The sequence below is a fragment of the Tubulanus polymorphus genome, chromosome 6 (genome assembly GCF_964204645.1).
Source record: "Tubulanus polymorphus chromosome 6, tnTubPoly1.2, whole genome shotgun sequence".
Lineage (NCBI taxonomy): Eukaryota > Metazoa > Nemertea > Palaeonemertea > Tubulaniformes > Tubulanidae > Tubulanus > Tubulanus polymorphus.
In genome coordinates this window covers 2,043,647-2,064,465 of record NC_134030.1, presented here as the reverse complement: position 1 = coordinate 2,064,465, position 20,819 = coordinate 2,043,647, and the positions used below count along the sequence as shown (strand labels likewise).

Below are 20,819 nucleotides of genomic sequence, written 5' to 3'. Positions count from 1 at the left end.
CTGGTGTTGGTTCAATGTATATATTGTAATATATGTCGGTGAATTGGAATTGATTATTTTGTTTCCTGATCGTCCTTATTGCGACTTTACATTTTAAATGGATGAATATTCAAAAGAGCTATCCATTGATAGCTTTTTGGTGGTTGCATCTTTGAAATGTCGCTGATGTTGGTTCTGTGTACATATTGCATCATATGTCGCTGAATTATGATTCTTATGTTTCCTGATCGTCCTTATAACGACTTAAAGTTTCAAATGTATAAATATTCAAAGGAGCTATCCAATGATAGCTTTGTGGTGGTTGTATCATTGAAATGTCGCTGGTGTTGGTTCAATGTATATATTGTAATATATGTCGGTGAATTTGGATTGATTATTTTTTTTCCTGATCGTCCTTATAACGACACAGTTTTAAATTTATAAATATTCAAAGGAGCTATCCATTGATAGCTTTGTGGTGATTGTATCTTTGAAATGTCGCTGGTGTTGGTTCTGTATATATTGTATCATATGTCGCTGAATTATGATTGATTCTGTTTCCTGATTATCCTTATAATGACACAGTTCTTCAACTGTTATGTAGAAACGTGACAAACGGACTGAATTATCAGTGTGTTACAACACTGATGACCTCCTTTAATACTGCTGCTTGCTGCTGTGTGTTAACTGATACACTCTGTTTTGGGGTGATAATGAGTTAAGGAGTATCCATCGATAGCTTTGTGGTGGTTGTATCATTGAAATGTCGCTGGTCTTGGTTCTGTATATATTGCATCATATGTCGCTGAATTATGATTGATTCTGTTTCCTGATCATCCTTATAACGACACAGTTTTAAATTTATAAATATTCAAAGGAGCTATCCATTGATAGCTTTGTGGTGGTTGTATCTTTGAAATGTCGCTGGTGTTGGTTCTGTATATATTGTATCATATGTCGCTGAATTATGATTGATTCTGTTTCCTGATTATCCTTATAATGACACAGTTCTTCAACTGTTATGTAGAAACGTGACAAGCGGACTGAATTATCAGTGTGTTAAAACACTGATGACCTCCTTTAATACTGCTGCTTGCTGCTGTGTGTTAACTGATACACTCTGTTTTGGGGTGATATTGAGTGCAGGAGTCTCCTCCTTCCTTCTTCAACTGTCATGTAGAAACGTGACAAACGGACTGAATTATCAGTGTGTTACAACACTGACGACCTCCTTTAATCCTGCTGCTGGGTGTTAATTGATACACTCTGTTTTGGGGTGATAATGAGTTAAGGAGTCTCCTCATTCCTTCTTCAACTGTCATGTAGAAACGTGACAAACGAGCTGAATTATCAGTGTGTTACAACACTGATGACCTCCTTTAATTTTAAATTTGAATTCTAAATTATTCAAAAGAGCTATTCATTGATAGCTTTGTGGTGGTTGCATCTTTAAAATGTCGCTGGTGTTGGTTCTGTGTACATATTGTATCATATATCGCTGAATTATGATTCTTATGTTTCCTAATCGTCCTTATAACGACTTAAAGTTTTAAATGTATAAATACTCAAAGCAGCTATCCATCGATAGCTTTGTGGTGGTTGTATCATTAAATGTCGCTGGTGTTGGTTCTGTATATATTGTATCATATGTCGCTGAATTATGATTGATTCTGTTTCCTGATCATCCTTATAACGACACAGTTTTAAATTTATAAATATTCAAAGGAGCTATCCATCGATAGCTTTGTGGTGGTTGTATCTTTGAAATATCGCTGGTGTTGGTTCTGTATATATTGTATCATATGTCGCTGAATTATAATTGTTTCTGCTTCCCGATTGTCCTCATTAGGACTTCATGTTTAGAATTTAAAAATATTCAAAAGAGCTATCCAATGATAGCTTTGTGGTGGTTGTATCATTGAAATGTCGCTGGTGTTGGTTCAATGTATATATTGTAATATATGTCGGTGAATTGGAATTGATTATTTTGTTTCCTGATCGTCCTTGTTGCGACTTTACATTTTAAATGGATGAATATTCAAAAGAGCTATCCATTGATAGCTTTTTGGTGGTTGCATCTTTGAAATGTCGCTGATATTGGTTCTGTGTACATATTGTATCATATGTCGCTGAAATATGATTCTTATGTTTCCTGATCGTCCTTATAACGACTTAAAGTTTCAAATGTTTAAATATTCAAAGGAGCTATCCAATGATAGCTTTGTGGTGGTTGTATCATTGAAATGTCGCTGGTGTTGGTTCAATGTATATATTGTAATATATGTCGGTGAATTTGGATTGATTATTTTGTTTCCTGATCGTCCTTATAACGACACAGTTTTAAATTTATAAATATTCAAAGGAGCTATCCATTGATAGCTTTGTGGTGATTGTATCTTTGAAATGTCGCTGGTGTTGGTTCTGTATATATTGTATCATATGTCGCTGAATTATGATTGATTCTGTTTCCTGATTATCCTTATAATGACACAGTTCTTCAACTGTTATGTAGAAACGTGACAAACGGACTGAATTATCAGTGTGTTACAACACTGATGACCTCCTTTAATACTGCTGCTTGCTGCTGTGTGTTAACTGATACACTCTGTTTTGGGGTGATAATGAGTTAAGGAGTCTCCTCCTTCCTTCTTCAACTGTCATGTAGAAACGTGACAAACGAGCTGAATTATCAGTGTGTTACAACACTGATGACCTCCTTTAATTTTAAATTTGAATTCTAAATTATTCAAAAAAGCTATCCATTGATAGCTTTGTGGTGGTTGCATCTTTGAAATGTCGCTGGTGTTGGTTCTGTGTACATATTGTATCATATATCGCTGAATTATGATTCTTATGTTTCCTGATCGTCCTTATAACGACTTAAAGGTTTTAATGTATGAATATTCAAAAGAGCTATCCATCGATAGCTTTGTGGTGGTTGTATCATTGAAATGTCGCTGGTGTTGGTTCTGTATATATTGTATCATATGTCGCTGAATTATGATTGATTCTGTTTCCTGATCATCCTTATAACGACACAGTTTTAAATTTATAAATATTCAAAGGAGCTATCCATCGATAGCTTTGTGGTGGTTGTATCTTTGAAATATCGCTGGTGTTGGTTCTGTGTACATATTGTATCATATATCGCTGAATTATAATTCTTATGTTTCCTGATCGTCCTTATAACGACTTAAAGTTTTTAATGTATGAATATTCAAAAGAGCTATCCATCGATAGCTTTGTGGTGGTTTTATCTTTGAAATGTCGCTGGTGTTGGTTCAATGTATATATTGTAATATATGTCGGTGAATTTGGATTGATTATTTTTTTTCCTGATCGTCCTTATAACGACACAGTTTTAAATTTATAAATATTCAAAGGAGCTATCCATTGATAGCTTTGTGGTGATTGTATCTTTGAAATGTCGCTGGTGTTGGTTCTGTATATATTGTATCATATGTCGCTGAATTATGATTGATTCTGTTTCCTGATTATCCTTATAATGACACAGTTCTTCAACTGTTATGTAGAAACGTGACAAACGGACTGAATTATCAGTGTGTTACAACACTGATGACCTCCTTTAATACTGCTGCTTGCTGCTGTGTGTTAACTGATACACTCTGTTTTGGGGTGATAATGAGTTAAGGAGTCTCCTCCTTCCTTCTTCAACTGTCATGTAGAAACGTGACAAACGAGCTGAATTATCAGTGTGTTACAACACTGATGACCTCCTTTAATTTTAAATTTGAATTCTAAATTATTCAAAAGAGCTATCCATTGATAGCTTTGTGGTGGTTGCATCTTTGAAATGTCGCTGGTGTTGGTTCTGTGTACATATTGTATCATATGTCGCTGAATTATGATTCTTATGTTTCCTGATCGTCCTTATAACGACTTAAAGTTTCAAATGTTTAAATATTCAAAGGAGCTATCCAATGATAGCTTTGTGGTGGTTGTATCATTGAAATGTCGCTGGTGTTGGTTCAATGTATATATTGTAATATATGTCGGTGAATTAGGATTGATTATTTTGTTTCCTGATCGTCCTTATAACGACTTAAAGGTTTTAATGTATGATTATTCAAAAGAGCTATCCATCGATAGCTTTGTGGTGGTTGTATCATTGAAATGTCGCTGGTGTTGGTTCTGTATATATTGTATCATATGTCGCTGAATTATGATTGATTCTGTTTCCTGATCATCCTTATAACGACACAGTTTTAAATTTATAGATATTCAAAGGAGCTGTCCATCGATAGCTTTGTGGTGGTTGTATCTTTGAAATGTCGCTGGTGTTGGTTCTGTGTACATATTGTATCATATATCGCTGAATTATGATTCTTATGTTTCCTGATCGTCCTTATAACGACTTAAAGTTTTTAATGTATGAATATTCAAAAGAGCTATCCATCCATAGCTTTGTGGTGGTTGTATCTTTGAAATGTCGCTGGTGTTGGTTCTGTATATATTGTATCATGTCGCTGAATTATGATTGATTCTGTTTCATAATGACACAGTTCTTCAACTGTTATGTAGAAACGTGACAAACGGACTGAATTATCAGTGTGTTACATCACTGATGACCTCCTTTAATACTGCTGCTTGCTGCTGGGTGTTTATTGATACACTCTGTTTTGTGGTGATATTGGGTGCAGGAGTCTCCTCCTTCCTTCTTCAACTGTCATGTAGAAACGTGACAAACGAGCTGAATTATCAGTGTGTTACAACACTGATGACCTCCTTTAATTTTAAATTTGAATTCTAAATTATTCAAAAGAGCTATCCATTGATAGCTTTGTGGTGGTTGTATCATTGAAATTGTCGCTGGTGTTGGTTCAATGTATATATTGTAATATATGTCGGTGAATTTGGATTGATTATTTTGTTTCCTGATCGTCCTTATAACGACTTAAACTTTTAAATGTATAAATACTCAAAGCAGCTATCCATCGATAGCTTTGTGGTGGTTGTATCATTGAAATGTCGCTGGTGTTGGTTCAATGTATATATTGTAAGATATGTCGGTGAATTTGGATTGATTCTGTTTCCTGATCATCCTTATAACGACACAGTTTTAAATTTATAAATATTCAAAGGAGCTATCCATTGAAAGCTTTGTGGTGGTTGTATCTTTGAAATGTCGCTGGTGTTGGTTCTGTATATATTGTATCATATGTCGCTGAATTATGATTGATTCTGTTTCCTGATTATCCTTATAATGACACAGTTCTTCAACTGTTATGTAGAAACGTGACAAACGGACTGAATTATCAGTGTGTTACAACACTGATGACCTCCTTTAATACTGCTGCTTGCTGCTGTGTGTTAACTGATACACTCTGTTTTGGGGTGATAATGAGTTAAGGAGTCTCCTCCTTCCTTCTTCAACTGTCATGTAGAAACGTGACAAACGAGCTGAATTATCAGTGTGTTACAACACTGATGACCTCCTTTAATTTTAAATTTGAATTCTAAATTATTCAAAAGAGCTATCCATTGATAGCTTTGTGGTGGTTGCATCTTTGAAATGTCGCTGGTGTTGGTTCTGTGTACATATTGTATCATATATCGCTGAATTATGATTCTTATGTTTCCTGATCGTCCTTATAACGACTTAAAGTTGCAAATGTTTAAATATTCAAAGGAGCTATCCAACGATAGCTTTGTGGTGGTTGTATCATTGAAATGTCGCTGGTGTTGGTTCAATGTATATATTGTAATATATGTCGGTGAATTTGGATTGATTATTTTGTTTCCTGATCGTCCTTATAACGACTTAAACTTTTAATTGTATAAATACTCAAAGCAGCTATCCATCGATAGCTTTGTGGTGGTTGTATCATTGAAATGTCGCTGGTCTTGGTTCTGTATACATTGCATCATGTGTCGCTGAATTATGATTGATTCTGTTTCCTGATCATCCTTATAACGACACAGTTTCAAATTTATAAATATTCAAAGGAGCTATCCAATGAGAGCTTTGTGGTGGTTGTATCATTGAAATGTCGCTGGTGTTGGTTCAATGTATATATTGTAATATATGTCGGTGAATTGGAATTGATTATTTTGTTTCCTGATCGTCCTTATTGCGACTTTACATTTTAAATGGATGAATATTCAAAAGAGCTATCCATTGATAGCTTTTTGGTGGTTGCATCTTTGAAATGTCGCTGATGTTGGTTCTGTGTACATATTGCATCATATGTCGCTGAATTATGATTCTTATGTTTCCTGATCGTCCTTATAACGACTTAAAGTTTCAAATGTATAAATATTCAAAGGAGCTATCCAATGATAGCTTTGTGGTGGTTGTATCATTGAAATGTCGCTGGTGTTGGTTCAATGTATATATTGTAATATATGTCGGTGAATTTGGATTGATTATTTTTTTTCCTGATCGTCCTTATAACGACACAGTTTTAAATTTATAAATATTCAAAGGAGCTATCCATTGATAGCTTTGTGGTGATTGTATCTTTGAAATGTCGCTGGTGTTGGTTCTGTATATATTGTATCATATGTCGCTGAATTATGATTGATTCTGTTTCCTGATTATCCTTATAATGACACAGTTCTTCAACTGTTATGTAGAAACGTGACAAACGGACTGAATTATCAGTGTGTTACAACACTGATGACCTCCTTTAATACTGCTGCTTGCTGCTGTGTGTTAACTGATACACTCTGTTTTGGGGTGATAATGAGTTAAGGAGTATCCATCGATAGCTTTGTGGTGGTTGTATCATTGAAATGTCGCTGGTCTTGGTTCTGTATATATTGCATCATATGTCGCTGAATTATGATTGATTCTGTTTCCTGATCATCCTTATAACGACACAGTTTTAAATTTATAAATATTCAAAGGAGCTATCCATTGATAGCTTTGTGGTGGTTGTATCTTTGAAATGTCGCTGGTGTTGGTTCTGTATATATTGTATCATATGTCGCTGAATTATGATTGATTCTGTTTCCTGATTATCCTTATAATGACACAGTTCTTCAACTGTTATGTAGAAACGTGACAAGCGGACTGAATTATCAGTGTGTTAAAACACTGATGACCTCCTTTAATACTGCTGCTTGCTGCTGTGTGTTAACTGATACACTCTGTTTTGGGGTGATATTGAGTGCAGGAGTCTCCTCCTTCCTTCTTCAACTGTCATGTAGAAACGTGACAAACGGACTGAATTATCAGTGTGTTACAACACTGACGACCTCCTTTAATCCTGCTGCTGGGTGTTAATTGATACACTCTGTTTTGGGGTGATAATGAGTTAAGGAGTCTCCTCATTCCTTCTTCAACTGTCATGTAGAAACATGACAAACGAGCTGAATTATCAGTGTGTTACAACACTGATGACCTCCTTTAATTTTAAATTTGAATTCTAAATTATTCAAAAGAGCTATTCATTGATAGCTTTGTGGTGGTTGCATCTTTAAAATGTCGCTGGTGTTGGTTCTGTGTACATATTGTATCATATATCGCTGAATTATGATTCTTATGTTTCCTAATCGTCCTTATAACGACTTAAAGTTTTAAATGTATAAATACTCAAAGCAGCTATCCATCGATAGCTTTGTGGTGGTTGTATCATTAAATGTCGCTGGTGTTGGTTCTGTATATATTGTATCATATGTCGCTGAATTATGATTGATTCTGTTTCCTGATCATCCTTATAACGACACAGTTTTAAATTTATAAATATTCAAAGGAGCTATCCATCGATAGCTTTGTGGTGGTTGTATCTTTGAAATATCGCTGGTGTTGGTTCTGTATATATTGAATCATATGTCGCTGAATTATAATTGTTTCTGCTTCCCGATTGTCCTCATTAGGACTTCATGTTTAGAATTTAAAAATATTCAAAAGAGCTATCCAATGATAGCTTTGTGGTGGTTGTATCATTGAAATGTCGCTGGTGTTGGTTCAATGTATATATTGTAATATATGTCGGTGAATTGGAATTGATTATTTTGTTTCCTGATCGTCCTTGTTGCGACTTTACATTTTAAATGGATGAATATTCAAAAGAGCTATCCATTGATAGCTTTTTGGTGGTTGCATCTTTGAAATGTCGCTGATATTGGTTCTGTGTACATATTGTATCATATGTCGCTGAAATATGATTCTTATGTTTCCTGATCGTCCTTATAACGACTTAAAGTTTCAAATGTTTAAATATTCAAAGGAGCTATCCAATGATAGCTTTGTGGTGGTTGTATCATTGAAATGTCGCTGGTGTTGGTTCAATGTATATATTGTAATATATGTCGGTGAATTTGGATTGATTATTTTGTTTCCTGATCGTCCTTATAACGACACAGTTTTAAATTTATAAATATTCAAAGGAGCTATCCATTGATAGCTTTGTGGTGATTGTATCTTTGAAATGTCGCTGGTGTTGGTTCTGTATATATTGTATCATATGTCGCTGAATTATGATTGATTCTGTTTCCTGATTATCCTTATAATGACACAGTTCTTCAACTGTTATGTAGAAACGTGACAAACGGACTGAATTATCAGTGTGTTACAACACTGATGACCTCCTTTAATACTGCTGCTTGCTGCTGTGTGTTAACTGATACACTCTGTTTTGGGGTGATAATGAGTTAAGGAGTCTCCTCCTTCCTTCTTCAACTGTCATGTAGAAACGTGACAAACGAGCTGAATTATCAGTGTGTTACAACACTGATGACCTCCTTTAATTTTAAATTTGAATTCTAAATTATTCAAAAAAGCTATCCATTGATAGCTTTGTGGTGGTTGCATCTTTGAAATGTCGCTGGTGTTGGTTCTGTGTACATATTGTATCATATATCGCTGAATTATGATTCTTATGTTTCCTGATCGTCCTTATAACGACTTAAAGGTTTTAATGTATGAATATTCAAAAGAGCTATCCATCGATAGCTTTGTGGTGGTTGTATCATTGAAATGTCGCTGGTGTTGGTTCTGTATATATTGTATCATATGTCGCTGAATTATGATTGATTCTGTTTCCTGATCATCCTTATAACGACACAGTTTTAAATTTATAAATATTCAAAGGAGCTATCCATCGATAGCTTTGTGGTGGTTGTATCTTTGAAATATCGCTGGTGTTGGTTCTGTGTACATATTGTATCATATATCGCTGAATTATAATTCTTATGTTTCCTGATCGTCCTTATAACGACTTAAAGTTTTTAATGTATGAATATTCAAAAGAGCTATCCATCGATAGCTTTGTGGTGGTTTTATCTTTGAAATGTCGCTGGTGTTGGTTCAATGTATATATTGTAATATATGTCGGTGAATTGGAATTGATTATTTTGTTTCCTGATCGTCCTTATTGCGACTTTACATTTTAAATGGATGAATATTCAAAAGAGCTATCCATTGATAGCTTTTTGGTGGTTGCATCTTTGAAATGTCGCTGATGTTGGTTCTGTGTACATATTGTATCATATGTCGCTGAATTATGATTCTTATGTTTCCTGATCGTCCTTATAACGACTTAAAGTTTCAAATGTTTAAATATTCAAAGGAGCTATCCAATGATAGCTTTGTGGTGGTTGTATCATTGAAATGTCGCTGGTGTTGGTTCAATGTATATATTGTAATATATGTCGGTGAATTTGGATTGATTATTTTCTTTCCTGATCGTCCTTATAACGACACAGTTTTAAATTTATAAATATTCAAAGGAGCTATCCATTGATAGCTTTGTGGTGATTGTATCTTTGAAATGTCGCTGGTGTTGGTTCTGTATATATTGTATCATATGTCGCTGAATTATGATTGATTCTGTTTCCTGATTATCCTTATAATGACACAGTTCTTCAACTGTTATGTAGAAACGTGACAAACGGACTGAATTATCAGTGTGTTACAACACTGATGACCTCCTTTAATACTGCTGCTTGCTGCTGTGTGTTAACTGATACACTCTGTTTTGGGGTGATAATGAGTTAAGGAGTCTCCTCCTTCCTTCTTCAACTGTCATGTAGAAACGTGACAAACGAGCTGAATTATCAGTGTGTTACAACACTGATGACCTCCTTTAATTTTAAATTTGAATTCTAAATTATTCAAAAGAGCTATCCATTGATAGCTTTGTGGTGGTTGCATCTTTGAAATGTCGCTGGTGTTGGTTCTGTGTACATATTGTATCATATGTCGCTGAATTATGATTCTTATGTTTCCTGATCGTCCTTATAAGGACTTAAAGTTTCAAATGTTTAAATATTCAAAGGAGCTATCCAATGATAGCTTTGTGGTGGTTGTATCATTGAAATGTCGCTGGTGTTGGTTCAATGTATATATTGTAATATATGTCGGTGAATTAGGATTGATTATTTTGTTTCCTGATCGTCCTTATAACGACTTAAAGGTTTTAATGTATGATTATTCAAAAGAGCTATCCATCGATAGCTTTGTGGTGGTTGTATCATTGAAATGTCGCTGGTGTTGGTTCTGTATATATTGTATCATATGTCGCTGAATTATGATTGATTCTGTTTCCTGATCATCCTTATAACGACACAGTTTTAAATTTATAGATATTCAAAGGAGCTGTCCATCGATAGCTTTGTGGTGGTTGTATCTTTGAAATGTCGCTGGTGTTGGTTCTGTGTACATATTGTATCATATATCGCTGAATTATGATTCTTATGTTTCCTGATCGTCCTTATAACGACTTAAAGTTTTTAATGTATGAATATTCAAAAGAGCTATCCATCCATAGCTTTGTGGTGGTTGTATCTTTGAAATGTCGCTGGTGTTGGTTCTGTATATATTGTATCATGTCGCTGAATTATGATTGATTCTGTTTCATAATGACACAGTTCTTCAACTGTTATGTAGAAACGTGACAAACGGACTGAATTATCAGTGTGTTACATCACTGATGACCTCCTTTAATACTGCTGCTTGCTGCTGGGTGTTTATTGATACACTCTGTTTTGTGGTGATATTGGGTGCAGGAGTCTCCTCCTTCCTTCTTCAACTGTCATGTAGAAACGTGACAAACGAGCTGAATTATCAGTGTGTTACAACACTGATGACCTCCTTTAATTTTAAATTTGAATTCTAAATTATTCAAAAGAGCTATCCATTGATAGCTTTGTGGTGGTTGTATCATTGAAATTGTCGCTGGTGTTGGTTCAATGTATATATTGTAATATATGTCGGTGAATTTGGATTGATTATTTTGTTTCCTGATCGTCCTTATAACGACTTAAACTTTTAAATGTATAAATACTCAAAGCAGCTATCCATCGATAGCTTTGTGGTGGTTGTATCATTGAAATGTCGCTGGTGTTGGTTCAATGTATATATTGTAAGATATGTCGGTGAATTTGGATTGATTATTTTGTTTCCTGATCGTCCTTATAACGACTTAAACTTTTAAATGTATAAATACTCAAAGCAGCTATCCATCGATAGCTTTGTGGTGGTTGTATCATTGAAATGTCGCTGGTCTTGGTTCTGTATATATTGCATCATATGTCGCTGAATTATGATTGATTCTGTTTCCTGATCATCCTTATAACGACACAGTTTTAAATTTATAAATATTCAAAGGAGCTATCCATTGAAAGCTTTGTGGTGGTTGTATCTTTGAAATGTCGCTGGTGTTGGTTCTGTATATATTGTATCATATGTCGCTGAATTATGATTGATTCTGTTTCCTGATTATCCTTATAATGACACAGTTCTTCAACTGTTATGTAGAAACGTGACAAACGGACTGAATTATCAGTGTGTTACAACACTGATGACCTCCTTTAATACTGCTGCTTGCTGCTGTGTGTTAACTGATACACTCTGTTTTGGGGTGATAATGAGTTAAGGAGTCTCCTCCTTCCTTCTTCAACTGTCATGTAGAAACGTGACAAACGAGCTGAATTATCAGTGTGTTACAACACTGATGACCTCCTTTAATTTTAAATTTGAATTCTAAATTATTCAAAAGAGCTATCCATTGATAGCTTTGTGGTGGTTGCATCTTTGAAATGTCGCTGGTGTTGGTTCTGTGTACATATTGTATCATATATCGCTGAATTATGATTCTTATGTTTCCTGATCGTCCTTATAACGACATAAAGTTTTTAATGTATAAATATTCAAAAGAGCTATCCAATGATAGCTTTGTGGTGGTTGCATCTTTGAAATGTCGCTGGTGTTGGTTCTGTACATATTGTATCATATGTTGCTGAATTACGATTGATTCTGCTTCCCGAATGTCCTCATTACGACTAAACGTTTAGATTGTAAAAATATTCCATAGAGCTATCCATTGATAGCTATTTGGTGGTTGAATCTTTGAAATATCGCTGGTCCACTGAACTGAGTCACCAGAGATGAGACAATCACCAGCCATCCGTGAGATGAAGGTCGCCACTGAGATCAGTGGTACTGATTCATCTCCGTCAAAGTCAGCAAAAAAGTTACAGTCGCAAAGGAAAGTTAATAGTTCCAGAGGAACGTCGAGTCATTAGTCTGAACTGACTATAAATCAGGTATGATATTGAAATTATAGGGATCAATTTTCAATGTCTCAAAATTAAGAGTTATTCATGTTTTGTGTTTTCTTGTAGCAAATATTGACGAACTAAGTGTCACCAGAGATGAGACAATCACCTGGCATTAGTTAGATGAATGTCACAACTCAGATCAGTAGTAGTGAGAAATCTCCGTCAAAGTCAGGAACTAAGTTACTGAGTCACAAGGAAAGTTAACAGTTCCAAAGGAACGTCGAGTCATTAGTCTGAACTGACTATAAATCAGGTATGTTAAGATACAGGTAACATTGATTTCTTGTTTTAGGAAAAGTCCCAAACATTATGATGGTTTGTTACATGTTTTCTTGTAGCAAATCGTTAGAAACGCAATACCAGAGGAATGATCAGTCATTGAACAGACTATAAGTCAGTCATGAAAATGAAAATTATTCATATTTTTTGTTTTCTTGTAGCAAATGTGGAGAGGTTTACCACAGAACTGATTGTCACCAGAGATGAGACAATCACCGGGCATCAGTTAGATGAATGACACCACTGAGATCAGTAGTACTGAGTCAACTGCCTCAGTCAAGCTGCAAAGTAGTCACAAAGTTAACAGTTGCAAAGGAACGTCGAGTCATTAGTCTGAACTGACTATAAATCAGGTATGATATTGAAAATTACATCAATTTTCAAGTCTTACATTATTCAAAATTATTCATATTTTGAGTTTTCCTGTTGTAATAAGGAAATATCTAGAGATGGTATGTTACTACAAGATTGAAAAATACCTTCAGGGATTCACAGGAATATTATCCCTTAGTTGAAAGGAGTCATGAATCTGAATTGACTATAAATCAGGTATATATTGTAATAGATAGATTTATTTTATTGACTTAGTGATTGTTGAAAATATCCTTTTAAGTTTGTTGTTTGATTGTCTTGTAGGTGAAAATATGTGAAACATCTAATCAAACACGATGTTGGCTTTGATATTCAGATGGCATCTGTTGACCATTTGCGTTGCTGGAACATGGAACTCTAATCCGTTGCTGGAACTTGGAACTCTAATGCGTTGCTGGAACTTGGAACTCTAATGCGTTGCTCGAACTTGGAGAACTCTAATGCGTTGCTGGAACTTGGAGAACTCTAATGCGTTGCTCGAACTTGGAGAACACTAATGCGTTGCTCGAACTTGGAGAACACTAATGCGTTGCTCGAACTTGGAGAACACTAATGCGTTCCTGGAACTTGAAGAACTCTAATGCGTTGCTGGAACTTGGAGAACTCTAGTGCGTTGCTGGAACTTGGAGAACATTAATGCGTTGCTCGAGAATGAATGGATGAGTCATGAATCTGAATTGACTATAAATCAGGTATATATTGTAATAGATAAATTTATTTTATTGATTTAGTGATTGTTGAAAATATCCTTTTTTATCCTTTTGATTGTCTTGTAGGTGAAAATATGTGAAACATCTAATCAAACACGATGTTGGCTTTGATATTCAGATGGCATCTGTTGACCATTTGCGTTGCTCGAACTTGGAACTAATGCGTTGCTGGAACTTGGAGAACTCTAATGCGTTGCTGGAACTTGGAACTCTAATGCGTTGCTGGAACTTGGAACTCTAATGCGTTGCTGGAACTTGGAACTCTAATGCGTTGCTGGAACTTGGAACTCTAATGCGTTGCTGGAACTTGGAGAACTCTAATGCGTTGCTGGAACTTGGAGAACTCTAATGTGTTGCTCGAACTTGGAGAACACTAATGCGTTGCTCGAACTTGGAGAACACTAATGCGTTGCTGGAACTTGGAACTCTAATGCGTTGCTGGAACTTGGAGAACTCTAATGCGTTGCTGGAACTTGGAACTCTAATGCGTTGCTGGAACTTGGAGAACTCTAATGCGTTGCTGGAACTTGGAGAACTCTAGTGCGTTGCTGGAACTTGGAGAACTCTAATGCATTGCTGGAACTTGGAGAACACTAATGCGTTGCTCGAACTTGGAGAACACTAATGTGTTGCTTGAACTTGGAGAACTCTAATGTGTTGCTCGAACTTGGAGAACTCTAATGCATGTTAAGACTTGGAGAATTATTGTCTGGGTGCAACCGACCCTGTGTATGAACATGTGTGTTCAATTCGAATTTTATTTTAATTTAAATAAAACAAGTTAGAATATCTTTGATTGTTTCTAAAGAGTTTTTGATGTTGTTTTGAGGTGGAACTGAAATGCAGCAGTCAGTTCTGTAGTGTGCTTGAATATTGACATAACATGATGACTGACCTTGATTTATTCGTGTTGACTTCTGTCGGTGTTCGTTAATTACGACTGTATTAATTCATTAGTTATTGTAAATACATATTTATTTCAATAAAATGATATGAGGATCTGTAGAGGAGCCGAGTCAACTTGGTGTTTGATAATTGGTTGAAGTCTTTGTTTACTTATGTTTACTTATATGATACATGTACGTATTGAACTATTGATCACAACTACTGATCTATTCGTGGTTTAGTTGTTCGCTACAAATTGTTTTGTGGTTCTTTTTTCTGTAATCTACAGTAGACTCGGCTCTTAACTCGAATCACATTAATCAAGTATAGTATCACATTGACTCAAGCTCTCCCTCCCTCTCTCCTCGACTGACTCGTTTGAATGGATTTTAGTTAGAACTCGGTCTACTCATGGACATGTAAACTAGTTAAAGTCCAGATTTATTTACAACTTTATATAGTGTAATGAGAGATAACTTCAGTAAACCTTACAGTCTTACTCAGACTTTCACTTCAATTCGTGCCAATCTTGGACTCAGTTCGTCCCAGTAAGGGTGAGCCGGTTTACTGTAGTGTTTGTCACCTTACCCCAGCACACCTGCTGGATTACAATCTTATTTAAAGATGAATATTATAGACAGCAAATTGATACAGTTTTATTTTACAAACAGAAGATGTGTTAGAAATAAACTTATCTAATAGAGGTTCATAGTATACTGCGAGATGAGTTGATCCCTACACTTAACAGAGGTGTCACGGGTTCGAATCCAGTAATTACTGACACTGATTCAGAGTGGTCCTGGTGCTGAATAGAAGATGTACAGAGCTTGTGGTTGGCCGTAGAATATCAGACAACAGGAAAAGATCAGATCAGAGATGCTGAACAATTTCTCTGTCAAATCGGGAATTCTTTTAGTACAGAAAGTTCAAGAAGATGCGAAAAGTTGCTGAGGTTCTGAGCAATTTAAGTCATTAGTCTGAATTGACTACCTTGTGAATACTATTCTGTTCAATATGAAACCCTATCAGATTTCCAGCATGTCCCGGCTAACATCAATCAGATTTCCAGCATGTCCCGGCTAACATCAATCAAGATTTGGATCATTCGAAAATTTTCCTTTTGCCCATAAGATAATATAGTTCCGCTGGACAATGAGGACTTCAAGCCACTCTCTCTGCTACAGTAGAAACTTGACACTGGACACCTACTACATAATCTTCAAACACAGCTTGGCACAGTGCCCCCTTTCAAACTGTGTCTGGTATTGAATATCTGTTGTACAGCAGGCAGCAGATTAAAACCTACATAATCTATCTGTCACTTTGACTCGGCTTGAGTCTGATTGCTCCAAGGTCTCGTGTGTATGAATCTACAGCTGACACTGATTCCGCTGTTAATGGAATCGTTGATTCGTCTTTTCGAACCCAGTAATTACTGAAACTGAGTCAGAGTGATCCTGATGCTGATTAGAGGATGTACAGGGGTGTCCCGGGTTCGACCCAGTCATTTACTGATTCAGATGTTCTGATGCTGAATAGAGGATGTACAGGGGTGTCCCGGGTTCGAACCCAGTAATTACTGATACTGATTCAGAGTAGTACTGATGCTGAATAGAAGATGTACAGGGGTGTCCCGGGCTCGAACCCGGTGATACTGAGAAATCGACGTGCTGCCCAGTATACCGTTCGGTGCTGCCGCTATGCTCAACACTAGCGGATTTTTCATACACTAACGGGAATAGACTCTGGCAATCGGGGATAGACTTCTGCCAGTTTGTGCCGAGGCCGATTGCATGTTTTCGCTAATTGTGCCGATATCGTCCACCGCATTTTAGGCGTTCCGATATCTGAGTACTGTAAAATATCCGCTGCTTCACCGGCGAATAAAAACAAGGAAAACTGTATTAAACATTGCTAAAATGGCTTTAACATCAAACATGTCTGAGATATTCACGTCATTTCAAGAGTACCTTAAACACGACCAAGAAATAAGAGAGGTGAGGAGAGTGTGACAGGCGCTGGGAGGCGAGAATCCATGACATCTCGCTGCAAATTCAAATTAAATTTATTTTTGTCATTTTCTAAGCTAATCATGATTAATGTGTCGCTGGTTTGTTTTACGCTTAAGGAAATTCGAAGTCAAGTCCGGGAAATTGAACAATTGGCTCGCGAAATTATAACAGGACTTCAGGCTGTTCATCAACCTGTAGGATTAAAAAATAGTAAGTGTGAAAGGTAAATAAATAATAGTCAGCAGACCGCTCGGTCTCGCTGGCTGCAGCACCGTGCGTGTATCGCCATCTATGTTAATTATGTTGGTAAAATTTACTATAACTTACTATTTACTATATTAATTTTTTTGTTGAAAATCGATGACTCTGCCTGTAAATATAATGTATATGTATTATAGCAATGATTATAAGTAAAATAAAATCTAATCTAAAAATTCCCAGCCCAGGCCACTGCATATCTCCTTTGGCAAAGGAGATATGCAGTGGTCTGTGCCAAGGAAATAGGAACTGGGTGCAGTGTGGAGCTGGGGGGGCTGACACTGAGGTGTTACTATTCCATATCATTGTCTGATTGATGATGCAGCCATTTTGGAATTGAATTTCTATGTGCGTTTATCATTGATTTTTCAGTTTCCACAATCTGTCAAACAGCTCGCAATAGTTTAAAAGGCATCGAGAAATATTACGCTGGATTGGAATCAAAAATTCCGGACGGACAGTATTACAGGTATAACAGGCTAGTTGTACGTTTATATTACCGGTGGTCGCGCTAATAGTGTGACGCATAAAGCCAACGATATAAAGAATTCTCTGGGCAATTATCAAAAACTCATTCATTATGCAGTTATAACAGTTTTTAGAAATACCTAAACAGACGACTCAAGGAGACTCGATGAATTTTCTTTATGTTGTGGGTTTTTTTATTTGAAATAATATCGGGACAGAAACCAATGCTAATATTAATAATGTTTGTTAGTGATTTGTGAATTCGTCCAATTTTCATGAGAATAAGTTTAAACTATTCGCAGTTGATACATTTTAGTTTCAATATCTGATGATTTAGTTTCAATGAAACGAGAAGATTTACTTATATTTCTTGATTTACAGATTTCATGATCATTGGAAGTTCGTAAGTCAACGTTTGGTTTTCATTTGCGCGTTAATTGTTTACCTGGAAACTGAATCTTTAATCACTAAAGATGAAACAGCTGCAATGTTAGGAGGTAATGAGACAATTCAGGACTCACTTCTACAGTCGGACTATGGTTGAAATTATTTCATTTTCTATTTATTTTTCCTGTTCAACAGTTTTGACGAATTGCTGTTTTTCATGTTTATTTTATCTTCTAGTCAAATCGAACAAGGAAGACGGATTTCATATAGATTTAGATGATTTTCTAATGGGTTTATTACTCGTAGCCAGTGAATTGGTGAGTTAAGATTTAGTTAAAAGTCTTAAGCTTATTTCGATTGTCTGAAAAAACGAATTGTTTTTGTAACAATTTTTTGTTGTTTGATTGTTGCAGTCTCGTCTGGCGGTGAATTCGGTAACCGCCGGTGATTACACGCGACCGGTACGAATCGGTTCGTTCGTCGGCGATTTAGATTCCGGATTTCGTTTGTTGAATCTAAAAAACGACGCGCTTCGTAAACGCTTCGACGGATTGAAATACGACATCAAGAAAATCGAGGAAGTCATCTACGATTTATCGATTCGAGGTTTATTACGGAATCACCACGACGATGAGGCTTCCACTGCCGCGACACCTGCGGAAGCTGCGGATACTGATCAAAAGGATACGAAATCTTGAGAAAAACTCTTTGAATCTCAGTTTATACCTCATGTGCATTTATTATAATATCACAGAGAGAAAAAAGTCTTTCACAACTATTATGTGTAAACTAATAAATTACTCGATTAAGAGGCTTGATAATAAACTGTCTGAAATATGAATGAAAAAAAACTTCTAAATTCTTGATTTGAATTGTCGGATTTCGTGGTGGTTTTAGCATTGCGACAAAATAAGTGGTCATCATGAGGATAAGATAATCTGTGAGAAAGAGATCATAGATGCGCAAGAACAACCCAAGGAAACCCACAAAACTTTCTCTAGACAATATTTTGGATCGTTGTGTAAGGAAATTTCTTTGCCTGGAATTTATGTCTTAGGAGTGAAAGATATTTATGTCCCAACTTAACCCGGTGTATTGATACTGTTGTGACTCAGGAATCCCTAAGACAGGCTTCACTACTGCAGTAGCATCTAAGTAGTGCTAGACTTTTGGAAAAAACTTCGTTGAGGTCCTAGTGAGGAAAAGTCCTGCTTTTCGACTTGCAAGTTATCAAAAGAAATCATTTTGTCACGCTTGGCAGATTATCAATCGCCGCCTGGATTCAATTGTGATATTATTGCGTTGATTAGTGCATAAACATTAACAATAAACATATAATTGTAAATGATTGACAAATAAGATTTATTGGCTCCCGCATGACCTGAGGAAAGTGGACTAACTGAGTAAGTAGATAAATGATGAAAATATTTAATGGTTCTGATAAGATGCGAAAATAAAATAAAATTTGCTATAAATTCTTGCTGTGGCATGTGAGTCATCGCTCATTTGGCCACTTTACCGGATGCAAATACATTCGCTGAAAAACTAGTCCCAACAAAAATGACTTCAAAATCATTTTGATATCATCTTTTGCTTAAACAAAGTTTTTGAATTGATACATGTATTTAGTTAAATCAAACTAGAGTTGTATGATTAATGACATTTGACAAAAAATATAGTATGCTCCTCGCATGCCACAGTAGAATCGCGAAGCCATATTCGATTGTAACCGTTCAGTGCTGCCGCTATGATTAACAATAGCGGAATTTATGTGAACTAAAGTAGTAGCACAAATTCACTGCCGGAATTTAAATGTCCTTTATTACGTCCAATACCACCCACTGTGGCACCTAATTCTGATACACTACTTTAAATCCAGCATTTTAAATGATATTTCCATATGATTTTGGCCTATCCCGGCTTTTTTCTTCAGCGTTTTAGAAAATAATCAAACCCACGTTCACGAACGATAGTAGAAATACCCAGAAACAAATATACCCTTTTAAAAATAATTGTTTTATAGAAAAATTGCCAACTGAGTAGTTTCAGTGCTTTTTTAAAAGTCTGAGAATTTTCTCTGAATCCGGCCCGCACATTGGTAAATAGTTTGTCCTAATCCTTTATTTTGTAAATTCATTCTCTTGATTGATCAAGATATCTAAAGCCACTTTTAAATAGAAATGATTTCATTTAATATTTGATATTTTAAATCGTATCAAATCACGGTGAATCATTGATCCCGTGGCAAGGGCACGTGGTGGTGAGAAACTGAAAGTAATGAAAAGTGCTTTTTTTATAGAATAATCTCGCAGTAGGCCTATCCATAAAAAGCCAACACCAGCGGAAAATGTTTTAAACAGTTGGCGGCTTCCGAATGTAAGTAGTAACTGCACTGCTCTGTTGAGATTACATCATGCTTGAAAGTTTGTGTTGAATGAGAACAATGGACATGGATGGTCAGTAGTGTGGTGACCAGTCAACTGTGTGTGGTCAGTTAACCAGTCAGGTGTGGTGTAAACCAGTCAGGTGTGGTGACTGGCACTATTCTTAAGTCTATGAAGCCCATTGCCAGAAATTCCTTAGTCTAACGAAAGGCATATTATTATTTTCCGACAAAAGTGTTTTTTGACACTGAAAAAGATTTGAAATATGATTTTAAATTAAAAATGATAAAATATGACTTAATATTAAAGGCATATAGATGTGATTAAACTAAGTATTTATATTTTCCATTTCAAAGTTACAAAAAGACCCTGACGAATGATGGCGTCTCATGATCAACTGGCAGCAGGGTTCATTAAGTGCAGATATCTTGTATGTCATCTGTAACCTTGTTTACTAAAGCTAACACTTTACCCTTTACAATGACAGATATGTATCAGTGATATCACAGAGTTGAGTGCAGAGTGTGAGCTATAATCACATTATCCTCTTGGTCACC

The 20,819-nt window shown here is 35.8% G+C and overlaps 1 protein-coding gene and 1 long non-coding RNA gene across 2 annotated transcripts; both read left to right on the top strand.

The window, feature by feature from the left end:
- Window positions 1-13,240: 13,240 nt before the first annotated feature.
- Window positions 13,241-14,799, top strand: LOC141907384 (uncharacterized). Its single transcript, XR_012619478.1, has 3 exons — window positions 13,241-13,335; window positions 13,423-13,850; window positions 13,935-14,799. It is a non-coding gene; the product is annotated as an uncharacterized LOC141907384 (long non-coding RNA).
- A 1,796-nt stretch (window positions 14,800-16,595) lies between these two features.
- On the top strand, window positions 16,596-18,712 carry LOC141907240 (translin-like). The gene is made up of 6 exons (XM_074796825.1): window positions 16,596-16,750; window positions 16,882-16,975; window positions 17,396-17,492; window positions 17,873-17,988; window positions 18,116-18,195; window positions 18,292-18,712. Exons 1-6 carry the CDS (start codon window positions 16,673-16,675, stop codon window positions 18,574-18,576), a joined length of 750 nt encoding a protein of 249 aa, XP_074652926.1. The 5' UTR covers window positions 16,596-16,672; the 3' UTR covers window positions 18,577-18,712.
- The last annotated feature ends 2,107 nt before the right edge of the window (window positions 18,713-20,819 follow it).